This window comes from Sycon ciliatum, chromosome 5 (genome assembly GCF_964019385.1).
Source record: "Sycon ciliatum chromosome 5, ocSycCili1.1, whole genome shotgun sequence".
NCBI classification, from domain to species: Eukaryota; Metazoa; Porifera; class Calcarea; order Leucosolenida; family Sycettidae; genus Sycon; species Sycon ciliatum.
Window position 1 is genome coordinate 16,051,028 of NC_088647.1, and position 19,809 is coordinate 16,070,836.

The following is a 19,809-nucleotide window of genomic DNA, read 5'->3' on the forward strand; positions in this document are numbered from 1 at the left end:
TACTTTTATCACTCCCTTAGTATTGACTCACATAGATTTTTGCCATACCTAAGCAGTCAAATATTCCTGCGTATTTCACTCCTTATTAGGGCTATATTGACTGCTTATATTTGACTGCTTAGGGGTTGCGCAGTTGAACGGTGCCTAGTGCAGCATTGCCACTGCATGAGTAGGTACTAGGTGGTGGTGCAACGGTTGTGCAATCATAAAACCGGGATTCATGAGGTTATCGTTCTGGAATTTGAAATACGGACTGTTTGTCGTGATAAATCTAATATTGACTTCGTACTTGGTCAGTATAGGAAATAAAAACCTCGTAAAAGACCTCCCGCTTCGCCTCGGTCTTTTACTCGGCTTTTATTTCCTATATTGACCTCGTACTCAGTCAATATTAGATACATATTGTTAGATTGACAGCATGAAACAAGGTTCATCTAATAGTAATACTGGTTCTGAACTAGTAATTTTAGTACTAGTATTGAGTTATAAAATACCATGTATGTACTTACAAGTAATTAGTTACAGCACTCAAGTCTACACTACGCGATGTAGCTTGCACTGCACTGGCATAGCGACCAAGACTGCAAGAGGCAAGAGGCAAGACGTCAAAACTCAACAGGTAAGCCACTGACTCCTACTACTAGATCCTGTCAGTGGTTGACTTCTACCATAGTCCATAATGCATGCGCACCGCGCGGTGCCCTCACTCAGGCCTCACCGGCACCACTGTCGGACTGACTCGTGTGCTAGCTATCTCTGTCTCACTCTCAACTGGCACGGCAGGCCGTCACACACTGGTAAGTGACAGGTCAGTGTCTCAAAGTCAGTCTGTCGGATCGCGGAGGCGAACGCTTTGCATTTTGACTTTGAAAATGAAAATGCTGAAACAACAGCTAGCCGTACCGTGCACATCGTGTACAGTCGAAATCGAATATTTTCGAAAAAAGGGAAATAAAAGGGATGCGCCGGGTAGACGTCATGACGTCACCATACTCGATGTAGCTGCTCATCAACCACGCAAGTGACGCAACACGACTCGACTGACGCGTGGACATACGATACACCAGTAACACCACACCATACCACCAGTCCATGCACCGAGCGTAGACCTCTACTGAACTGACTGCACCGACTTGCACTCTTTCTTGAATCTTGGCCTTCATACCGTAAATGCACTTCTCAAAACAGAAAACAGGCAGTTGTGTTACTGTCTTTGCTGTTTATAGTGTTAGTCCAGCTCCCATCATGGTTGTCATTGTATATTAGACATGTGGAGAAAGCAGGGTGGAGGGTAGCACGCCAGGGACCTAAATTAACTTGGCGCGGACTCTATTGACATGTCCCTCGAGCTATAGTGAACAATGGACGACACACCTCGCGAACGTCAGGAGAACGAATTAGCTGTTTTGCAGTCAATATTACTCGAAGATTGTTTCTTGCGTCGTGCTGTCGAGGTGAGCATAGCCCACTTTGATTGTAGACTCTGTGTCGTGGGAATAGCGAACACCCTGATAAAAACACTGAACTTATTGATCTGGTTTTCAGTCTTTAAAAAGAATTGAATAGAGGGTAGGAAATGAATATTCAAAAATAGAATCAAATTATCCGTGGTGTCTGAAGCCCTTCAAATTTCACCGTGGCCATAGTAATATCACACTCCGGGTTAGAAGTTTACCACGGGAATAAATGCATTCTACGAGAATTTCAGCATCAACAATTGGCCTAAATTGAATTTCAGAGTTACTGTAAAGTGACAAACTTTCGCGGCGTGCAAATTTTGCGTTTTCATAGATTGGGCTGATTCACGATGAGAAACTTTTGCGATTTTATCTCTTCATTTGGATCTTGTAGTCTACAATCAATGTACGGAGAGGTTTGCGGCGATTTATATTCGCGAATATGTGGTGGTCGCGAAATAGCGAAATTTAATCTCTAGCGAAAGTTTCTCACGTTACAGTGCGTGATTATTTTGCAGCTTCACTTTTGTGAATATCTCGCAGAGATTCTGGATCAACCCCGAGCAGTGGCGCTTGGTGAACGTATTCATTGCTGACTTCGAAAATAAATGTTACTAGTATGTCAGAAGTTTGTCAGAAGTTGTTCACTCAAATACATGTGATTTACCTTTTTCACGGTACATGTAGCAAATAGTCATGTGACTAGACCTACAGACCTACTACTATAGTATCAGGTTTATCAGCACATCTATTGGACTTGCATACAGCTGGATTTGCATAAGGAGTTTTTGTGATGTGTTATACGGTGGCTGCGAATCCGAGAAAACCCCGAAATCGCATGGGCAATCACCGGAGCTGAAGTTGAGGTTGGCTCAACTTTCGTGATGTGATTCACGATTTGGACCTTCTTTGCAGAAAAAAGTTGTACATCGGGTTCAAGAGTTGCTTGTTGATTTGTACCCCCCCCCCCCCCCCCCCTGTATTACGCTTTGAGGCAAATCAGCAAGGCGACGTCGTATCACTTACTTCTTCTGTGAATGTTATTTCACGAGTTCGCATTGCATTTCGGTGTTGCGCATCGCACATTGGCCGGCCGCCAACGAAGTGAAAAAAATATTTGTACGGAAAAAATTATTGGACTCGGATGGAGAGCCAAGGATAAATTTATAGAAAAGATAAATGACCAAGGAGTGGTGTTAGTGGACATTATAGCGTAACTGGTAGTTCCTTGGTCCTTTTTCTTTTCTATAAAAAAAAAAGAGGTAAATAAGGCCATGGTAAAAAATATCTTTGATTCTCAAGTACGCGCGCATCGATTTTTGGTGGCGCACCGACGATTTTTTTTATTTCTATGCATGCATATGCGTGCATGAAAACGGTCAATGCGAAAGGCATGAATCCGGGAGTAGTAAAATACAGGTATTTTTCTACTCCCTGGCCTGAATAATAAAATAATTATAAATTAATTATGAACCTGTGACGTACACATGTGTGACCCTATCTTTGGAAATAAAAAAATTGTGGGAATTAAAATAAAAAATCGCTCGCTCGCACCGATTTTCACAGGCTCATGACCTGAGAATCAACTTTATTTTTTACCATGGCCTAACAGGAAAATATTGTAGGACCCGAACCCCCCCCCCTGATGTACATGTCTTCCCAACCGGGTCACAAGTGATCCGGTGTTCTAGTGCACTGCAGTTGCAGTATGGATCAATACATCTGTTCTCTCGATCTGGACAGTGTGTGTCCCTACTACTGAGTACTGGGTACTGGTATGTCTTATCAGAGTACGTACTAAGTGAGTTCCACTGTACATGTACATGTATCCCTCACACATGTATTAGTTCTGGGGTCCATGCATTAGTACATGTCATGTATCCCCCTCCACACGCACACACACACACATACATGAGTCGTATTTCTGGGGTCCATGCATTAGTACTTGTACCCCCCTCCTCCCACACGATTATCATTTCTGGGGTCCATGCATTAGTACATGCCCCCCCCTCCACACACACACACATACCATGTACACACCACCACATACCCATACACAAGACACACACACACACACACACACACACACACACACACACACACACACACACACACACACACACACACACACACACACACACACACACATTGACCATTGACCATTGGACGCCCATCGCCAGAGGCGATGATAGCGATGCTACAGCAGAAGCCATAGCAATTTGTGCTGGGATTGCACCATTCAACAGCTTGCAAGGCTGAAGAATTGACCACCACTATTCAGCCTGGTCTACACCACACAGCTTTGAAGTGGCTTTTTTCTGGCCAGTGAATCCCTACTTTTTGGTCTTTTTTTTCTTCTTTTTTCCCGCACACACATCACACCACATACTCCGGCATGCACTGGCTGTTGGTAACCACCCAGGAGAATGAAAGAAAAGTCAGGAAGAGTCTGAGAAAGAGAAGAAAGACGTGTGTGACCATAATCGTCGGGAATCGAACCCGCAACCTATCGATTGGAAATCGCTGCACATACCACTGCACCATATGGGACACACACACACACACACACACACACACACACACACACACACACACACACACACACACACACACACACACACACACACACACACACACACACATGCGCACACACACACACACACACACACACATACCCTAGTATTGTTTCTGGGGTCCATGCATTAGTACATGTACCCCACACATGAGTATTATCTCTGGAGTCCATGCATGCCATAGCAGTAGAGCAGAGGAAAACGGTGCTTCTTCTGCAAACGTTTGTTCATGTTCAAAGTGGTTCGAGCGACCATGGGATAAGCAACTTCTACATATAACCTGGCTAATGCAAAAACGGTGGCTTGTTCATTATTTACGTGTGTCGGCGTTATCAATGCGGTGCATGATCTGACTTCATGGCCCTTGGCTAGAGGAGGTTGTGATGTCCTGTAAATATACACAATTTCGGCGCTGCGCAATTTTGGCATTTCGCAATTTTCGACATTTCAGCGGCGATTTATTTTCGACACGGGTAGCACAAGTGCATCACCAAAGCCAATGGGAAAAATTTGATCAGCGTTTTGATTTCGGCGTTTTGGGTCCGTGCCGAATATAGCTGAAATTAAATAGCTGCCGGAATTTTGTATAGTTCCAGTATCTACGGGTGCGGGCATGTCGGTCTGACTGGCACTGCCCAGAGCTGCCGGCTCTTTTCATGCACAGATCGTAGTGACCAGAAAGTACCTGTCAGCAGGCACATGCTTGTTGCGCGTACGCCTGTCTCCAGCAAGTTTCTACTTCTTCAAGTAGTTTCACGAAAAGGTGTTAGTAGTACTTGGTTAGCAGCATGGTAAAGACACACTTTGTGTATGCATGAAGCTGTGTGTTTGAATCAAAAGGCGTACAGTATCTGCTGTGGAAAATCTCTAACTGATTCCCTGTACATGAGATACAATCTATACTCATATCTCTCTTATCCGGACCTCGAAGTTACAGGCACCTTGGTCTATTGGGCACCCTGTGGGTGAGGTTTAGTGGGGAAGAATTTCTACTCTTTTGCCAATTTGTGTGGAAATAGTGATGTCATATGCCATATCTCTGGCCCTGTCCCATCAAATTGTACGTGTTCACTGGTTTGAGGGAAAGACGGAAACCGGAAAAATTCAGAGTTACAGACATTTCAAAGTTGTGGGCATTGCCCGGTCCCGGACTGTCCGGATAGGAGAGATGTGGGTGTACAGGAATTTTCCACCCCTGAAGGTCCATCTGGGAGTGGAGTCTTTCTTGGATCGGGTAGGCAGTGGCCACAACGGAGAGGGCATCATTCGCAGAGTAATCACAGTTTGTCAAGTATCTGACCGATGCGCTGTGATGCCTGTCTGTATCTGCACCCGGTCCAGCTGGCTATGTCGCCCGAACTTGCGCTATTAGCTGATGAACTTAAGTCCAGTACTAGTGATGTGTCTCACTTTCTCTACTACATGTTCTCCTACACAATGTGTTGGACTCAAATGTTGATTTCTTCTTGGTTTGCTGTCTCTCTTGCCACAGCCCAGTCAAACGAAGAGTTACCGAGATGTCACTGCCAAAGCTGACGACAACGAGGATGATGTGGCCTGCGCTGCTGGTGCCACACCGCGGCTCTCCCTGTCCGACCTCTCTCCGACGGAGCGTATTTGCTATCGCGTGCGCTTGGAACCGCAGCAAAGCAAAACCGGTGCTGATGTTCATGCTTGCATTGATCTAGATGTGGAGCTGCCTGAGGCCTACCCGAACAGGTTAGTTGCATGGATGTTGACGAGAGCCTTGCTAATGCAGCACCAATATGGGTGTGAGTTGCTGAATGCACGTTGTGCTGTATCATTACTGCTCCCGCTGTCTAGCTCGGGCTGTCCTGTCCAAGCATTCTCTCTCTCTCTCTCTCTCTCTCTCTCTCTCTCTCTCTCTCTCTCTCTCTCTCTCTCTCTCTCTCTCTCTCTCTCTCTCTCTCTCTCTCTCTCTCTCTCTCTCTCTCTCTCTCTCTCTCTCTCTCTCTCTCTCTCTCTCTCTCTCTCTCTCTCTCTCTCTCTCTCTCTCTCTCTCTCTCTCTCTCTCTCTCTCTCTCTCTCTCTCTCTCTCTCTCTCTCTCTCTCTCTCTCTCTCTCTCTCTCTCTCTCTCTCTCTCTCTCTCTCTCTCTCTCTCTCTCTCTCTCTCTCTCTCTGATGTGCTAAAGTGTGACGCTTATCTCCCCCCCCCCCCACACACACATGGCTTGCTGCTCCTCTTGCGCAGAGCTGTCTTTTTAAGTCCTCCCCTTTCTCACGCACTCTATCAGTACTTGTTTGCATTGCGTACCGTTTCCTTGCTTGACCATCACCAAAGCTCTTGTGTTCTCCATTGTGCTGTGTCGTGGTAGCCCACCAGTGCTGAAGCTCTTGAACGCCAAGGGAGTTCCCAAAGACAAGGTCACAGCCAAGGAGGAAGAGCTGAAGAAGCTGACGCTCGATCAATTAGGAGAAGTACGCTGTTCCTGCTGCATTGTGCATGGGCTTTTATTTATTTCGAGGCTCAGTTGGTTCTGCCTGTTGTGGCTGCTGCTGCTGCTGCTGCTGCTGCTGCTGTTGTTGTTGTTGTTGTTGTTGTTGTTGTTGTTGTTGTTGTTGTTGTTGTTGTTGTGGTTGTGGTTGTGGCAGTGCTGCGGCCAGCTTCATTGATTTTTTTGCTGTGTGGTGCATGTGACCCCAAAGCAAGCCATTCTGTAGCTGCTGCTGGCAGTGCTGTGGACAAGTAACAGCTGCTGTTCCCTGTGCAATGTCAGCATGTATACCCAGTGCCAACATGCACACCCACCCGGAGCAGCATGTAGGGTCTCACCGTGCCGCAGCATCGATTTGGTTTGCTCTTCTTCCTTTTGTTTGTCTGCCGTTCGCTCAATCCATTCCTTGCTGTTGTTTCTATGTTTCTCGTTGTTGTCCCGTAGGAGGTCATCTTTAGTCTTGTTCAAGACATTCAGACCTGGCTCATTGAGTTCAACCGTCCCCAGCTGTCCTTCTACGAGCAGATGATAGCCAGCAAACTGCAACAGGAGCGCCTGGAACAGGAGGAGCAGGAGCGTCAATTGCGTGAAGAACAGCTGGAGATCGAGCGGCGGCAGGCAATCGAGGTTGGTTCGCGGGAGCGTGTGCAACCACGTGTCGTCTTTTCCTTCGTATCTGGCTCGTCTCCCGTTGCAATTTTCTTTGAGGTGATCGTTAAGGTGTCGTGTGGTATGTAAGTGCTAGCTTTCTAATGTGTGTGTGTGTGTGTGTGTGTGTGTGTGTGTGTGTGTGTGTGTGTGTGTGTGTGTGTGTGTGCACATGTGCGTATGTGTGTGTGCATGTGTGCGCACGCACATGTGTTTGTGCTTGTGTTTGTGTTTGTGCCGTCCATCCGTTGTCTGTACCTGTGCTGCACCAGCAACAGCAAATCAAGGATGAGCTAAATCGTCGGGAGGAGGAGCGCAAGAAGCTGAAGGACAGCAAGGTTGGCGATTTGATTCACATACATTTAGTCTCTTGGGTATATTATTATGATGCCTGTACTGGCATACCGTAGTGTCTTGTATAAAAGCCTGTCTCATCATTATAGAAGCCTGTTTTGAATACAAGCCTGATTTTCAAGACACACCCTGTATGATGTTTGCCACTTCTTTCTGTATGATTTGCTTTCGATGCTGCTGCTGCTGCTGCTGCTGCTGCTGCTGCCATGTGTGTGTTACACACACAGTGTATCGTTTTGGTTCGTTTCTCTTCTGCCTCTCTCTTAGAGAGGCCGTAAGAACATGTATACAATGCTGATCGTCAAGAGTCTGAAGCTGAAGCTGATTTCCGAGTGGAGTAGTGTTTTGCCCCCCCCCCCCCCCGCCCCCTTTTTACTAGGGCTCAAACGATTAGTCCGATTAACCGGTTGCAGACCGGTTACGAAGAATTAACGGTTAACCGATAAAGATAACGGTTACGCAGTAACTTTTCAGTCAATTTTTCAAGTATCAAGTCGTTGCAAAGTATGCACTTTCGCAGGCTGTCGCACGCGTACACAATTTCTGGGCTGTCAACTCGGTCATATCTGGTCTCTTGGTGTGAGAATATGTATGAATGAGCACGCAAGAGAATGTACAAGTGTGCGTTGTACTGAATAGGGTACATTTTTTGAATGAGTATAGTCAAATATACGGTTAAAAAAGAGTCCGCAGGATTGCCGTGGCTTATAGGTTATAACCGGTTAACCGACCGTTAGCTTAGCAGTTAACCGTCAGGGATAAAACCGTGACCGTTTGAGCCCTACTTTTTACCCTGTGATGTCACAACTGTTGTGGATGTGTGTTTTCACATTCCTGACAGTATGCTCTCTTTTCTCCCATTGGTGTGACTGTGTGCTGTTTGTGATTGTGCAGCGTCATGGTGATAGTCCCGTCAAGGACAAGCCAGTGAAGACTGTATCCATCTGCTCGAATGTCCAGACTCTTGTCTTCTCGACTGACGAGGACAGTTCCGCGCAGTCGTCACCCTCCATCCGACGCCCATCGTATGTGTGTGTGTGTGTGTGTGTGTGTGTGTGTGTGTGTGTGTGTGCGTGCGCGCGCGTGGTCTATTTTTTCTTCTTTTTTTTAAAGACCAAAAATAACGGTAGGGATTCACTGGCCAGAAAAAAGTCACTTCAAATAGCTGTACGGTGTAGACCAGGCTGAATAGTGACGGTCAATTCTTCAGCCTTGCAAGCTGTTGAATGGTGCAATCCCAGCACAAGTTGCTATGGCTTCTGCCGTAGCATTGCTATCATCGCCTCTGGCGATGGGCGTCAAAGGTCAAGGTCAAAGGTGTGCGCGTGTGTGCGCGTGCGTGTGTATGCGTGGTGGTGGTGGTGTGTGTATGTGTGCTGGTGGTATTTGTGTTGGGGGGGGGGGGGGGGGGGCAATATTGGAGTGCATACAGTCGACCTAGCGAATAGCAACCTCTGATCTAACAACAAGTCACGAATAACAACACTACATGTATCTTCAAACCAAGTACCCACTTGACTGCATACTTTTAACCTCATGAATAGCAACACTTTTCTAATGCCCGATCAAGGGTCGTTATTTGCAAGGTTGACTCCACCTGCATCTGTTGACGTTTGTTGATTTTGACTTCCAATCACGAAGTGTTTTGCCCGTATCAATTATCAGCCACGCGACTTTCCAGCGGTGTCTCTATTTCTGACGGAAGTGCTTTGGTTTGAATCAGGGCTGCCCCCTTTTACAGCATTTGGTCTGATCTGTGCTGTTGTTTTCCGCAGTGATCGTCCCTCTCAGGATCTGCCGCCACTCGCTCGAACCATGGCTCAGCCGACGCCGTCGTCGTCAGTCGGCGACTCCGGCCTCCGCTCGGACTGCATTGGTAACTTTGACAACGTCACCATCGGACGCGGCCTTGGTAAGCTATGTTGTGTGTGTGTTGTCTTTTGCATTCGTCTAAAATTTTCCTGTGCGCAAATTTATGATTTGGACCGGTTTGCGGAGATTTTTTTAACGATTCAACATTTGTGCTGAGACTACTATTTATTGCAAGAGTCGAATTCAGTATGGAGGAAATAGGGCAATGAGAGGTCGGTCGGCGTCTTGTCTACTACAACTATTGATAAAGAATTTCATTTTTGATAGAGACGAGGAGGCAAAGGCAGCAGCAATACACAACCAGCAGAAGGTTGTTTCTGAAAGAAAACATGGACTCCAGAATTGCAGCCTTGCGGAAACCATCCTTTGGGCATTCCATGGAGCTGAGCGACTGCTCTATCGACTTCAACCATTTGGCATGGTGTGGTTTGACGGCCGAGGCGTTCGAAGCGATCTTTACATCATCAAGGGACCCACTGGCATCTAAGGAGGCGTCCACATATGCAGCATACCAGCTGAAGAACTCCTCCTTCGTATTAGTCTTGGATAGGTCATTGGCTCAATAAGTCAGTGAGCTCTGAAGAACGCAAACAGCAAAGGAGTTCTCTGGTGCATCCAGCTGGATTGAATACCTCTGATGAGTATTGTTCTTGCAGTAATGAGCTGCAAATACATCACCAATGGCTGGTGCTGGCTGGTCAGCAGCAATCTTTGAGTCTCTATGACCTGACGTTGTATTGCATTGTGTGTGTGTGTGTGTGTGTGTGTGTGTTTGTGTTTGTTTGTTTGTGTGCGGATGTTTGAGTGTGTGTATGTGTGTGCGTGTGTGTGCGTGCGTGCGTGTGTGTGTTTGTTTGGGTACATGCACTCCAGGGCGCAGTTGCAGCATGGGTTGCAGGACATGCGTAGCCATGACAACGCACGGCGAGGTCGTCTGTCTGTGTCAGTGGCAACTGCAGTGTCGCAGCGGTGGCAAGCGTTCCGAGGCAGCGTCCAACTTCCCACCGGGGGTGATGAGACGCCTCAGACAGGTACTAGTAGATGCTCTGCCCTATGTTCGTGTCTATTACCCGAATGACATCACCACGTATGTTAATGACATCATCGGTTATGTTTTGTATGGAGTGTCAGTCTCATGCTTGTGATGGCACTCCCAAGGAAGCAACTCTTAATGATGACGTAATGACGTAACCTCTATAGTGTCATGCATACCTTGGACTTGCACTCATGGCAATGACAGTAGTATCAGTTCCCTAGGTCTCTCTGTAGCCTCCCCTATGTGTGCTATATGTACATGTACCTGTACATACATACAGTATCTCTTCCCCAATGAAAGATTGCAGCGAAATGGATACATCCCCGACGTGGACTGTACGGCAAAGAAAATAAGAGCAGTTTTTCCTGTGGATTCTCCCAAGCCAAAGCGCTGGGAATGACGTTCTTTGTCGTATCTTTCTGGCTGTGCTTGTACACAGGTGGTTAGTATAGAGCAAGAGCTAATGAAATGGCAGGCAGTAAGCCACTGCAACCTTGTTCACTATCTCGGCATGCGGCACTGGCAGGACGCGGGCGAAATGGATCTCGTACACATTGAAGTGAGTAATATTACTAAGTTAGTTCTTGCCACTGTACATGGTAGTTTCTATTGCTGTGTCTGTACACCTCGCTCTTGCTCCTTCCCTCCGTCCTTCCCTCCGTCCTTCCCTCCGTCCTTCCCTCCGTCCTTCCCTCCGTCCTTCCCTCCGTCCTTCCCTGCAGTTTAATGGTGACTGGTGAGCGCTTGGGTCACCGTTACATCTCTAAACCATCATGCATAAGTATTGCTTGGCTACCCTTCTTGGTCCCCTGCTGTTCTCGCTTGGTGGGTTTTTGTGGATGGCGATCAATGTGCTTGTGGGTATTGTAATTATTGTTCTGGTTGCTTCTATGCCTTGTGTGTGTGTGTGTGTGTGTGTGTGTGTGTGTGTGTGTGTGTGTGCGTGCGTGCGTGCGTGCGTGTGTGTGTGTGTGCATAGTGTGTGTGTATGGTGTGTGTACATGGTGTGCGTGTACATGGTGTGTGTGCGTGTACATGGTGTGTGTGCGTGTACATGGTGTGTGTGTGTGTGCGTGTGTGTGTGCGTGCGTGCGTGTGAATGCAGGTGATGAAGGAGTATGTCAGTGGTGGTTCTCTGGCCAAGCATCTGGAGAACATGACCACCAATGTGTTCCAGGGCGAAGTAAGGCACTTGAATGGGGTGTGTGGATTCACCCTGATTTTTCTGCCGTCGTTGACGCACACCTGAAGCCTGGGTTCTAGGCTGCCATCACTGTGTGTGTGTGTGTGTGTGTGTGTGTGTGTGTGTGTGTGTCTCTGTTGGAAGGCTACCTTCTTGCCAAAGCATTGGAAGTTGGACTAGTTTCGGCTCCACAATCCAGTGTGTCGTTACTATAATAGCTTTCATGGCTGAGGTTGTTGGTATGTCTGTTGGCTCTGGGTTCCCAGTACTCAGTAGCTGAGGCTGGTTGGTAAAGTAACTCCAATTTCACTTCAAGGTACCAGTGCATCTAGTGCCTGCTTCTATCAAAGCAGCATGCTGTCTATACTGGTTACCCCAGCAAGTGTAGGGTGTGCATAGGTAACTGTCTTGGCCGTTTTATTCCGATGTACTCCGTGTGGTGTAGACCAGGTGTGCATTGGTGGTCGATTCACATGGCTTCGCCAGTTGTGTGGATTAGACAGTTATCTGGCGCAAGTCTTGATCTATCTCATTCAGATCTTGTTCGCTATCGTTGCTATAAGAGAAAATCTGTGGGTGCACATCCAGTGCATTTGCAGATTTGCTTGCTTCTCTTGCGACGGGCGTATACATGGTACATGATGGTGTGTGTGTGTGTGTGTGTGTGTGTGTGTGTGTGTGTGTGTGTGTGTGTGTGTGTGTGCGCGCGTTTGTGTGTGTGTGGGGGGGATTCACTGGCCAGAAAAAGCCATTTTATAGCTGTGTGGTGTAGACCAGGCTGAATAGTGGCAGTCAATTCTTCAGCCTTGCAAGCTGTTGAATGGTGCAATCCCAGCTTCTGCTGTAGCATCGCTATCATCGCCTCCGGCGATGGGCGTCAAATGGTCAAATGGTGTGTATACTCATGTGTGTGTTTACTTGTGCCTTTTCTGTGCCTGCAGCTACTTAATTCATGCTCTGAGCAGCTTCTCAGTGCGGTGGCGTACCTGCACAGTCAGAATATCGTGCATCGGCAAATCCAGGTAGGTTTTGTTCACAATACAACTTCTTTCTGTTAGGGCTGAACCGATCATTCATAAACTCTTTACGATTAACCAATAACGCTAACGATCGATTTACTGGTTTCATCGATATTTTTCGTTTTTCAAGCACATTATAGCAAATTTCGTTCTCGATAGTCGAAAAGCATCAAAAATTCTATATTTGTGAATACACCTTGAACTCTGCTCGATGAATCCAGGGTCAGTGACAATGGAGAAGGACCTCTATCCCGCACGACTCGAGTTACACGTTCGCATATTGGCCGCACCGCCAAAGAAGTTGGATATCGGCTTCGTATCAGCACACGTTTGAACATCGGTCCGTTTGTTGTTCTCTGAAACTGGTGGCTTTCCACCAACAGCAGCCGCATGTGGTTCCTTGTGAGCAGAGCTCAAGTGGGCAAACAAATTGGTCGTTCCGCTCTGGCGGACAAACTCACGCGCTGCTGCCCTTGGGGCACCCACTTTCAGTGGGGAACACTTTGTGAAGTGAGCACGACCACAGTGAGTTGCCGGCATCACAGGGCTGTGGGTCAGAGCTTGCGCTTTTTGGGTGAGATTGATGAAGGACACCTTGGGATTACCTCTGAGCACCTGTGACACTCCCGGACACGGTAGTCCTCTCCTGTTGCACACTTACGGGCGTTGCAATGTCGGGCACAAACTTGTTTGTATGTTCCCATGTTGATTCACAGCTCTCGTCTACTTACGGTGGTTGTATGTCGAATTATTCCTTCCTGCTTCCAGCCCCGTGCCATCTCCACTTTTGGACAATTGACGAGATAACTGCATTAGAGAAGACTGCATTGACAAGTAGACGATGGAAAAACAACTGGACATGACGAACTCAAGACGAATACTGCCTTTTACACAACAGCAACATGTGTAGGCACCGAAACACGTACACATGATGTACACAAAAATAACGTACTACAACATTACTCCCTCCCCGGAGTAGAATTGCCCCCGGTTCTAATCTCCATCATACCTCGCCAGTCACACCCAGAAATAAAGTACGTCTGCCTGCACTGCGTATTATAAAACTCTGTCCGCCCACCCAGAACATCAGCCGCGATGGCTGTCACACATGTGGGAAATGATAGCCTCTAAAAAATCTTAAGTCACACAACACACCGCCTCACCAACTGTTCATGCGAAAATTCTAAAATGTGAGGCCCCAAATCATAGGAATAACAAAAGAACAAAATCCACTGGCTCTGTGGGGGCCTCTAGTTATCCTCATACAAGAGCAAATCAAAAAACGAACAGAACACACGCGCTGTGCGGGCGCCTTTATACCCTCAAGGAGAGCAAGTAATAAAGAACAAAATGTGGGGGAGGACAGAAAATACGAAACTCACATGCTCATCACATTCGCAGCAACACACATACCCTCTCGCCAACAAAAACCACACACAGTCTGCCACAGCCACCAGCTCTGCTAGCCGTCGACTTCTTAACCCACTTCAACATCAACGTCTTCAACTTCTATTTCCTTCTTCTGGGTTGTCCTTCTGGGCACGGTTTCACGTCGCGTCCGGAACCAATGACGGAAGACAACAGCCGACGAGAGACGGGGGAGAATGATTGATGACGTACGATGACGACTGATGAATTTCTTGACGGCTGGTGAAAGCACGACTGGAGGTGACAACGGAAACCTTGGAGCGAAGGCCACGCAGGACGAATCCAGAAGTTACAGTAAATAACTATTTCCATTCGCCGTCTGCCATGCTTTCCGCCACGTTCACTATCTCTTTCTCTCTGCTTGACGTCCACTTCGACTTCGACGTCAACTGCTCCTCGATTTGCAGCAACAGCTGCACATTCAGATCATGCATGAAAATGGCAACCACGTAGTTCACTGACTTTGAAAGATGCAAAAGAAACCCCGGTTTCACCGTGGAAAGGATCATCAACGGGAAGGAAAATGGAAAGTGACCACAATTCATAGAGGCCACAAATGGCAAATGTAACCAAATGTGGAACTACAATAATTATGCTAGTAGCATGCAGTAGCATTATAATTTTGTTCTAAATTATGCGTTAGTGCCGAGGAAATTCCTTGCTTACAGCTCGCATCAAAAAAGGTCAGTAGGTGGGAGCACAGTAGAGAATGGAGATGCTGCATCTGCAGTTTGTTACGGTTTACATGTACACTACTAACAGTTACCCTATTACGACTTGCCCTCAGTAGTGATCCTAACGCTTTGGCTTGCAGTGAGCTCATCTAACTAGGAGTCTTACGCTCAGGTACACACACATACTGATAGCGTTCTGTTACAGTTCGATCCCAAAAAACGCCACCACCACCCTCAAGGATCAAGGCTTTGATGCAGCTCCTGAAGCAATGTGTGTGTGTGGGGGGGGGGGGGGGGGATCAGATCCACTTCCAAAGTGGCCAAAGACCGAAAGTCCCATTCGCTGCATCCATGGTTCCCCCGTGGCCTGGGAGTTCCCAATTAATTGTGGGTCGTAATGGGTCGTAGATCATGCCGCAATCAAATTCTCGAGCAAATTATTACAGTATACTGTGACTGTCTCCAGTATTGAAAGAGAATATCCCCTACACGATGACACCTTGAGTAGATATATCTACCAGCCGCACGCCGCGATGCAGAAATAGTGCTGGTGTCAGAGTAAAGTAGGAAAGAAGAAACAGAACGGAACTACCATGTACATCGTGGGGACGAATGGAGACCCAAGGTGACATACCGTATTATCTCTAATATAAGCACGGTCCTTTATTTTTTCAATGTACCTCCGCCCCGTGCTATTATTGGAGACGCTCCTTTATTGGAGACTGTTCCATTATTATTTCAACCTCATTTCAGAGGCTTGTTGCCATGCCAAATTCATGTCGGACACACACATTTCAGGGTTTTTTCATCGGTACAGATAATGAATTTACACAGTGTGCTTATAATGGAGACGGAGCACTTTATTTTTTGAATGCCGCCCCAAGGTGTTCTATTATTGGAGATGTGCTATTATTGGAGACTGTGCTTATATTAGAGATAATACGGTATGAGCCGTGACACGACAAAAGGGTGCTTATGGCACGCGACATGAAACTGCGAAAAACTCGTTTGAAAGTTGAGTATGCAATATTGAGAGTGCACATTTTCTTTTAGAATTTGATCAGTTTCGTTGCGATTTATCAAGCTTTTTGAATTGGGTTTTTTGCAACAGAAGCAGTGAGAATTCAGCCATCGCGCTGTGTCCATAACTCAGTTTGTTAAGTTCTTGCCATAAACACCCTTTTGTCATGGTGCGGCTCATATACGATATCGGTCTCCCGCAGTCGAAAGCAATGAAACCGGCGAAACGGTGAAGACTGTATGATGGGGGGCCTCCCGCGGGAAAAATTTCAAAAAATGAAGCAAAATCCTGTATTTTGAGCGAAAAAAGGGGGGGGGGTTCCGGGCACCCAGGAACCCATACGGGGCACGCCCCTGGGTATAGACTAGCTAGAACGTCCCGTCGAACATACTTCAGTACATGTAACAAAAAACAAACGCCTGCAGATATCAATGTAGCAAGGAAGGACTCATAGCTAGAGAGTAAAGATGCATGTAAATATTCAACAAGGTTCTGTAGGTGGAAACTTTCCTTGCAAGTAACCCTGTGTTTATTTCGCTCAACATCCGGTGTGGATGAAAATTAACTGTTGATGTTTTCGGTTGTACACACAATGAGGATCCGCAGTCATTCTTCCGAAAAATTGTTTCTTGAAACGAAAGTTTAGTGAGCCAGAATTTCTTCTTCCATAGACAGTGCTTGGGCTGGGCTGGGAATTTCTTCTTCAGGGATTTTCTGTTTTTTAAAACACTGTTTTGAAGTAATGTATTTTTTTTTTGGTGACACGTTTCCATTTTTCCCTATGTATGCATGCGTGTGTGGCTGCGTGTGCGTTCGTGCTTGCGTGCATGTGTGTGTATGTATTTGTGTGTGCATGCGTGCGTGCGTGCGCATGCCTGCACTCGTGGGTGGATGGATGGGTGCACGTGGGCATTCGTGCATGCGTGTGATGCAGCTGACGAACGTTTTCCTTGACGACGCTGGCAAGATACGCTTATCGGACTACTCCATCATGAGACGGTATGTGTGACAAGTTAGTGTAGTGTGCAACTACAGTAACAGGACAGTGGTAGAAAGTATGGCATCCACCATGTCTGGTTGATGGTGGCTGGGTAGTAGTACAGGTAGACTCCCTTTAATTCGAACCTCAAATTGCCAGGCCCTAACTTCGAATTATCCGGAACTTCTAATTATCCAAATGCAGCCCCATGCAATGATAATTATGTATGTCAAAATGCTTGAAATCGCATGCTGAATATGTTTTGCCTATTTTTATTTGCATCAACGAAACATAGGTGGTCGTACCGGTTATGTACAACGGATCATCAAAACACTGGATCGACAAAAAATCATTTGACATTATCTTCATCTTCTAGTGAAGAAGTTGTCAGTCACTGCAGCTTTCCTGAAACATATTTCAACGGAAAAGAACTGCTCTGCCTAATCCGCGTCATGAAAGGCCGTCGGACACCAGCACGTCGTTCTGAAGAACCGAAGTGGAGCATAGGCATAGACAATATTTACAACAATAGTGTTGTTGTACGCCAACATCTCCGCGCACGAGCTGGCGCGGCAAGCAAGGCCATCGAGATCCGCGAAGAGAATCAGCCACCAGGAAGAAGTCGTCTTCAATCAAACCTTTGCAATTTGCCTCGCACGGGCTTGAATCAAATTTCGAGAGAAGGTGGGTTTCTTGAACGCTATAGTCGATCCTGCAGCGGACCATCGATCGATTTTTGAGCTACTCTTGGCTAGAGAAGGAGAAAAGAATGAACTTCGAATTACAAGGATAGCAACTCAATCTCACTTCGAAATAAGCGTTCAAAAGACATAGCTAATGTACTGCAAACAGCTCTTCTGTACGAAGACTGGGTTCGAATTATCCAACCGGCGCACTTTTCGTACTTCGAATTATGCATTCGATTTTGACTTGAAGTGACTTGCAGAAGATCGGTACAACGAAAAAGTTCGAATTACGCGGAATGTTCGAATTATACCGTATTCGAATTAGAGGGAGTCTACCTGTAGTAGTAGTCAGGCATTGTGCCCAACTACTCGAGGTGCACAACGTAATGTTCTACCCAGGCACAATCTGGACGGGATGATTGTTGTTTAAAATCAGCCGATAGCAAGTTAGTCCAAATGGGCCACTGGTGTCCGTTACTTCCATGTGTACCATGCTTGCCTGAGTCTACTTGTGCACTTTCAACTTATTCAGCTGATCTACACTCAACTCGTGTTGTCTTACAGTCCCTGGTTCGATTCTCTCTCTCTCTCTCTCTCTCTCTCTCTCTCTCTCTCTCTCTCTCTCTCTCTCTCTCTCTCTCTCTCTCTCTCTCTCTCTCTCTCTCTCTCTCTCTCTCTCTCTCTCTCTCTCTCTCTCTCTCAGAATTGGAGATCTATTCAAGAGTCTAACATCAGAAGACATCGGGAAGTCCGTGGCCGTACCCTGCAATCCACCCTCATTCGAACCTCTCCCCAGCAAGAAAGGAGATGTCTTCCGTATGGTAAGTGCTGCCTCCCCCGTATTGGCTGGAATTTCCTTGTTACCGTGTGTGTGGGTGTGTGGGTGTGTGGATGGGTGTTTGAGTTTGTGTGTATGTATGTGTGTGTGTGTGGTTGAGTTTGTGTGTTGTATGCATGTACTAATGCTGGTGACTGTGTTGCTTGTCAGGCTGGCATATATCTTGGGGATGGTCAGCATCCCTATGGTGCACTGTAGAAGTTCTTGTCCAGTCGTGCCACCGGTGTTGTCAGTTCTGTCTGATATAGGTAGACCCCCCCCCCCCCCCCGCCCTACTTTTTTGCCTGGCTAACCGGGTTAGAGCTCTGAAGACCACCTATCTACAAGCTGGTTCTGTTTCACCGGGGGATGGTGGCTGAACACAGGTGTGACTCGAATTGACTGCTCGTTTCTCATGCTACTGCAGGGTCTCACGTTGCTGGCCCTCTCGCAAGGCGACTCCAAACTGGATTACAACGGGTCGTTCCCGACGGCCGTTCACGTGTCGCTGGCATTCAAGGAGTTCATAGAGCGGTGAGCAGTGAACTCTGATTATGACCCTTTAAAAAAAAATTAAACTCTGATTTTCACCCTTTTCGGGTTTTTTAACTCTGATTGTCACCCTTTTCGGGTTTTTTGTGTTTCGATACGGTGCGGTTTGGGTGCCTGACTTTGGTTGGGGAGGCAAGGGCAGTGGGGTAAAGGAGCTGAGTGAAGCGAGGGGCTCTGAACGCCCCAGGATCGCCGACTGCCTTTTGAAAATGCTGACTGTGTTGCGTGCTCCAGTACCTCACCCTGCACACATGTCCAGCAGGGAGTCGTAGCATACAAGGAGACAACACGGGATCATAACAGTAGTACCCGAGACGATGTGCATTTCGATTTTCGACTCCGTGTTTGGAAGTTCTACGTGATCCATGGGCTATGCAACTCACGATCACGACCTTGACCTGCTGGCCCCCCGATCACAGCCCAGACAAGCGATGCCGCGTGCGAGCGTGTTAAAGTCGTCCCTACCCTCAAGGTCGACTGCAATGGGGAGCCTGGGTTTGAAACCCACATAGCGAGGGCTCCTTTTGTATCACGATATCACTGGAGAATTTTTTACATTTCTTATAAATATGTTGACACTGGCGACAGAGTGGGTGGATGTGTGGAATAGACTCCAATCCTCCAGTCTTGTTTTTTTTGGTATGCGGTGCAGATGTCTGGATACTGACGATCGGTTACGCCCGTCAGCTCGAGAACTCGTCGAAATGTACTTTTCGAAGGATGCACAGCAGCCTCCCAACACTCTGACGCTGCGAAGTGGTAAGCGAGCGCTCTACTGTTCCATGGGACACACACGCGCGCGCGCACACACACACACATGCACACACACACACACACACGCATGCACACATACGCACGCATGCACACACATGCACACACACACACACACACACACACACACACACACACAAACACACTGAATTAAAGGCACCCCATGTCCACGGTCAGTGACTGGGAAAGAATAGGCTGGATCCTGATAAAAGTACAGTGCTGCTCAATGTTATCCAGCCACGTCACTCAAGTATGCGCCGGGCGTTGTGCAGCCCTAGACCA

At 47.2% G+C, this 19,809-nt stretch overlaps 1 protein-coding gene across 1 annotated transcript in view; it reads left to right on the top strand.

Moving 5' to 3' along the window:
• The first annotated feature begins 1,128 nt into the window (after nt 1-1,128).
• Nucleotides 1,129-19,809, top strand: part of LOC135817816 (eIF-2-alpha kinase GCN2-like) — a 44,522-nt gene continuing 25,841 nt past the window's right edge. Inside the window, exons 1-15 of the mRNA XM_065331093.1 lie at nt 1,129-1,454; nt 5,523-5,749; nt 6,368-6,470; nt 6,932-7,114; nt 7,408-7,473; nt 8,384-8,514; nt 9,265-9,401; nt 10,235-10,392; nt 10,837-10,956; nt 11,503-11,580; nt 12,522-12,602; nt 16,657-16,721; nt 18,091-18,208; nt 18,632-18,738; nt 19,409-19,515. Coding sequence (XP_065187165.1) covers nt 1,362-1,454; nt 5,523-5,749; nt 6,368-6,470; nt 6,932-7,114; nt 7,408-7,473; nt 8,384-8,514; nt 9,265-9,401; nt 10,235-10,392; nt 10,837-10,956; nt 11,503-11,580; nt 12,522-12,602; nt 16,657-16,721; nt 18,091-18,208; nt 18,632-18,738; nt 19,409-19,515 — 1,774 coding nt within the window. The 5' untranslated portion in view covers nt 1,129-1,361. The remainder of the gene's footprint in view (nt 1,455-5,522; nt 5,750-6,367; nt 6,471-6,931; nt 7,115-7,407; nt 7,474-8,383; nt 8,515-9,264; nt 9,402-10,234; nt 10,393-10,836; nt 10,957-11,502; nt 11,581-12,521; nt 12,603-16,656; nt 16,722-18,090; nt 18,209-18,631; nt 18,739-19,408; nt 19,516-19,809) is intronic.